This window comes from Pavona decussata, unplaced genomic scaffold (genome assembly GCF_977016875.1).
Source record: "Pavona decussata unplaced genomic scaffold, jaPavDecu1.1 SCAFFOLD_95, whole genome shotgun sequence".
In the NCBI taxonomy this organism is placed as follows: domain Eukaryota; kingdom Metazoa; phylum Cnidaria; class Anthozoa; order Scleractinia; family Agariciidae; genus Pavona; species Pavona decussata.
In genome coordinates this window covers 667,776-673,015 of record NW_028145512.1, presented here as the reverse complement: position 1 = coordinate 673,015, position 5,240 = coordinate 667,776, and the positions used below count along the sequence as shown (strand labels likewise).

At 37.3% G+C, this 5,240-nt stretch overlaps 1 protein-coding gene across 1 annotated transcript; it reads left to right on the top strand.

The window, feature by feature from the left end:
* Positions 1-497: 497 nt before the first annotated feature.
* LOC146472975 (zinc metalloproteinase nas-15-like) lies at positions 498-3,927 on the top strand. The gene is made up of 5 exons (XM_085118878.1): positions 498-956; positions 1,814-1,934; positions 2,472-2,575; positions 3,119-3,190; positions 3,704-3,927. The coding sequence occupies exons 1-5, from the start codon at positions 815-817 to the stop codon at positions 3,925-3,927; spliced, it is 663 nt and encodes a 220-aa protein (XP_084975004.1). The 5' UTR covers positions 498-814.
* Positions 3,928-5,240: the final 1,313 nt, after the last annotated feature.

The following is a 5,240-nucleotide window of genomic DNA, read 5'->3' as shown; positions in this document are numbered from 1 at the left end:
CATTCCACCGAGATGAACCGATCCATTTGAATTCTCCCCGGAATTACCAAAAATTCCATTCAAATGGTTAGCGCTCATTGTATCAAAGCGAAGTAAAATACTTTATTTCGTGCACCACTTTATTTTCTCCGAGACTGATTGGTTTAAATTGATCACGTGGTGTGGTTGTGTTCATCATCTTTTAAAACCTGCCCTTTTATCCTTCTACATACCTTTAATCTAAAATTCTCCTTTTTAATTCCTTCAATATTGATTTTTTTAATTTTCCCTAAAATTTATAAGACTTTAAGCCATCCTTCTCACTATCGAATTAACCCATTAAGGCGTTTTTGGTTTGCCCACAAGCTGGAAGAGAAAAGCGCCAATAAAAGTTTAGTAACCTTTCAAAACTCAGTTTAGCGTGCAACCAGACTCCTGACCTAATGAATGCCTAACACGTTCCATTCTTATTGAGCTACCACTTCACATACAACACTTACTACTTACATTTTACATTACCACTACAACTACATTTACATTGACTACAACTACAACTACAGCTACAACTACAACTAATACTACGTGTGAAGTACATATTTTTGTATATTCTCATTCACTTTGATATACTTAGCTCATGAAATTATTGCACCTACTAATTTATTTACCTGAACTTGCAAGAATAAGATTTAAATTAATTATTTTTTGTATAAAAAAGGTTTCTATTTAGCATGCAGCATCTTTATGCTATTGCCCTCAGCAGCTATTAGTTGTTCAATCTTAATTTTTCTTTCTTTGCTTTCTAGGTGGGTCAAGAACTCGCATATTTGAGGGGGACATGATGCTGTCTGAGGAGGAGATTCAAGCGGCTGAGAACGGAGAGGACCCTACAAAAGTTGGTAGCGCACGTGGACTGACAAACTCAAACTATCGCAAGTGGCCTGGAGGGACTGTTCCTTACACGTTGCGTGATGACGCAGGTACAGCGATATAACCTTGTTACCAATTGCAAATGGCGCCGGGCCAAATTCAAATGAGAAACCAGGAGAAACTGCGGGGAGATTAATACCAGTACCAGTGAGAAGGAGGCGAGATTTTATACCTGAGAGTTTCAAACACAAGGGAAAAAACACAAACAAGCACTGGCCTGGAGTTTTTTGACGAATGTTCGGCATACATTCCCTTCGTTACAAAGGTTAAAATAAATTCTCGAAGATATAAATTTGATTTCAACTTTGACCCCGCCCATTAGAAATTGCAATTATGTCGCCTATCGTTTTTGCTCTTCTTTTTTTTTCTTTTAAATCATATATTTACGCAATATTTTTAAGCCGGTGTAGAGCAGAGGCGAAACATTTCTACGCAATGTTATCAAATTCAAGCCTCCATACAGGCATACGTTTCGTAGCGGAGGGCAAACAACCAGTATTTTAGGGGTCAACTCGTTCATCATTCGGGACTTGTGTAGCTTCATAGCACCCCTACAGGGAGACAAATACATAAGGCTTTACTTCAACGTAAATTCTACCGTCGGACTTTTCAAGAGACCTTTGGAATACACTAACTAAAAGTTTCGGATTAGAAGCTCCGCCCGAAGAAACTTTTTTGAATTTTAACTTTTGGAACCGAGAACGAAGTAAAATTAAATTCGAAAGGACATGTTGTTCAAAACCTCTGAAATCCAATCAAGAACGAACCATTGAAGTTTTGGGACGGTCTTATTAATTCATTTCATAACTTAATCGTATTTTATCAGATTTTTATTTATTCCATTTTTGTCCAAGTACAAGTACATAAATTAGTTAAAATCACATGTTGTTTTTTCTTTCGCCGACAGATAGCATATTCAAGAGAGGAGCTATTTTTGGCGCCATGAAGGAAATTTCGGAAAAGACGTGCATCAAATTTGTTAAACGAACAACTCAGCGGGATTACATAGAGTTCACTGTCCAGAGCGGGTAAGGATGGAAACAAGGGGTGGCCAGAATTACATATAAATTTTCCCTCAAATCGCGTCAAGTTAAGGACGGTGTCGTTTATCACACTGCGGGAAAAGTAGATTTTAGCAAGGGCTATTGTTATCCAAAAAGAAAATTGGGGAAATATAAACAGACATTTTCTTCAAGACTAAGCCAATAATTCTAATCATGACTTAACAAAATATGCATTTTCTCTCAAATTGAAGATGAAATAATTTCTGAAAAATGTTTGTTTACCCTTAATTTATGTTTTGGATTCCAATAACTCTTGCTGAAATCAGCTTGTCTTTTGTTTTTAGCACCATCCCGAGGTGCACAGAACGTATGCGCAGTATAACAAAAGGTTTTAGTGCAGTGCAAGCGTAAAATGGCTATTGCTGTACATCTTCAGTCTTGATATTTAGAGATCGCACCTCTGTAGCCAGGGAACCACTTGACTGGCTCAGCTACAGACATGTTTTGTCATTCCCGATTCTGCTGATTACTTTTTCTTTTTACTTCCCCTCTTTCATTTAGCTGCTGGTCAATGGTCGGGAAAGTGGGAGGAAAACAGCAGATTTCCCTTGGTTTTGGATGTGGGTACCATGGGATCGCTGTGCATGAGATCGGGCATGCTCTTGGTATGTGTTCAGTGTTTTTATTGTTAACTATGTTTTTATATTATGTTTTCATTGTTTGGCCGTCATTTGCAAGTCACTCATGTTTTTGACCCAATTTCCATACACAGCACTATTCCAAGCTTGTATTGAGTCGCAACCGTGTTAATGACTGGGACTTCGATTCATACTTACTCAGGTGTAATATGTGAACTTGGTATCTCTCCCTACTTCCACAACCATCGATTTGTTTTTTTCGATTTGTCTATTTTCGTGATAGCGTGTGTTATAACTGTATTCGCGGGGTGTTATTAACCAGTGAAACATAAAATAACATCCATCTCAGTTTTCGCATCAAGGCTCTCAAGCAAAGCTAAGCATGCCTCGAGAGCTTTACACGTGAACGCTTCGTCTCTTTGGAACGACAACCTCTGACACCTCTCTCATATCTCACTTCAATAAACGGAGTTAAAATGGGTAAAAAGATGGGGCTAAGCCTATTCCTAGACCATGGAACCAAAGCTATTCATAGAACATTACTGTAGCGATTTCTTTATTGTGTTATAGGGTTCTGGCATGAGCAGAGTCGACCAGACCGTGATAACTATGTGGATATTATATGGGATAACATAAAATCAGGTGATTTATTACGCAATAAGCATGGTTTAACATATTTTCCTTCAAATGCTTTTTTTTCCAAGGATCAAAAAAGGAAGAATGTTGAAGAATTAAGACATGTTTGCATATTTTGACCTGCGAAAATGAATGCTGTTATATTTACTTGTAAATTGCTCTTTTTATTATCGAGCAAGCTGAAGGTGCCAAAGTCATAACAACCGTTTATCAGTAGCCCATAGGCTCCTGCTTTAGTTGGCTGTTTCAAACATTATCATTTATAAATCGACGGCAGCTTTCTATGGTATATTTGACAATTATTTCACGAGCGCGTGTTGGATGATAGATAGCCAACGATGCGCGTAGCACCTCGTTGGTTAATAATCATCTCATATCCAACCAGCATGAGTGAAATAATTCTTTTATTAAAAACAATCTTGACAGTTGTTGGTAAATCCTGTTTTAAGTTGCAACTGTTCTAGACTGAGATTGCTTGAATGCTTATATTCTTTTCTATTATCTTTTATTATAACCAAGATCAAAAACATAACTTCAGGAAATACTCTACGGGATCAATCAACAGTCTTGGTGTTCCATACGACTATGGATCCATAATGCACTACGGGAAGCGGGACTTCGCCAAATGGCCATGGCAAACCACCATAAAAGCCAAGAATGGAGCGTCCATTGGTCAGCGGAAACATCTCAGCCCACTAGATGTTAAACAACTGAATCTGTTTTATGGATGCAAAAAGAATTAATAAGAAATAAAAAAGCGTGACATTACTGTTGTCACAAAATGATGAATCGGCTCATTGTTTTTGAAATCTGAGCATCTGTCAGGAAACGAATCCATACCCTTTCATATGTTCCAATACAAGAAAACTTGAGCGGACAGATTCATTGCAAGAAATTGCAAGCTAAGGTATCTTTCATGAATGATACAGGTCCTGGATACTGGAATAAAAATTCAATACAGAACATTTATTAAGCCGAAGCTAAAATAAATTATAAGAAAAAAAATTACGTGGCTTATGGAGGCATGACTGAAAGTATCAATTTCAACTTCGTGAGAGGCAAAGCACACGAGACAATTTGAAGGAAGGAGGTTAGGAAAGTCAAAGAATTTTGTATATCAGGGTCCTTATCCTGCATTTTGCTGAGCCAAATATAACACCTAACGATTTAAAAAAAAGGTGCACTTTTTTATTTCTGAAAGAATGAGGCTTCAAGCCCAATATTATTGCAGGGGTAAAGTTGCCAGAAGCAGGAGGTCGCCTTACAACCCCCCCCCCCCCCCCCCCGGCCCCCAAAAAAGTAGATAAATAAATAAGTAAATAAATAAATAAATAAATAAATAAATAAATAAATAAATAAATACTTAAAAACATTAAAAAATGGACTAGGTTTTCCACCGTATTGCAAAAGGAGTAAATATTATCTTATTTAAGGCACCTTTTTGAGCTAGAGGTGAATAAAAGAGGAGGGATTTTACTAGCTGGAGTTAAGAAAAGGGTATGTGGCTGTTATTTAGTTACTAATTTAAAAGGGTAAAAAAATATCGAACAGAACCACCAAGAAAAGATAGTTTTTTACAATGAACGTGTGTGAAAGAGGTAACTTTTTGTACAGAAGGTACATGAAAGGGTTGCCTTTGCTGTCAAAAGTGATGTATCAGAGGGTAAGGGTTTGGGTTTCGTAGCGAAGCCCACCAGAAGAAAAAACTTATTGAGTACTTCCCCCTACCCCGGGCCTTGATGCTACTTTAACACACAGACCCAGAAGAGATCAGTGGTAATAAATGATCTACTACATTATTCACAACACCATTCACTTTGATCAGTAAGGTGATTCCAACTAAACAAGAATTCCTGAATTCGAAAGAGAATAACAAAAGCCTAATGCGGCAAATAATTTATATATTTAGAGTAAACTGAGTCACAGACTCAAATCCAAGAGGCCAAATAAAAGAAGTATTTTTTCGTTAACATTACCCAAGCTACGGTTCCTTGCTTTGTTTTGCGTAAATTTTAATAGGAACACTCACGTATTTATTCAAAAAAGTGGATGCGCC

Bases quoted from the DNA above. Each gene is read 5' to 3' on its own strand.
- LOC146472975 (XM_085118878.1), top strand. From the start codon at position 815: ATGATGCTGTCTGAGGAGGAGATTCAAGCGGCTGAGAACGGAGAGGAC. The intron at 1,935-2,471 runs GTAAGGATGGAA...TCTTTCATTTAG, and splicing joins GAGTTCACTGTCCAGAGCGG to CTGCTGGTCAATGGTCGGGA. The intron at 3,191-3,703 runs GTGATTTATTAC...ATTATAACCAAG, and splicing joins ATGGGATAACATAAAATCAG to ATCAAAAACATAACTTCAGG.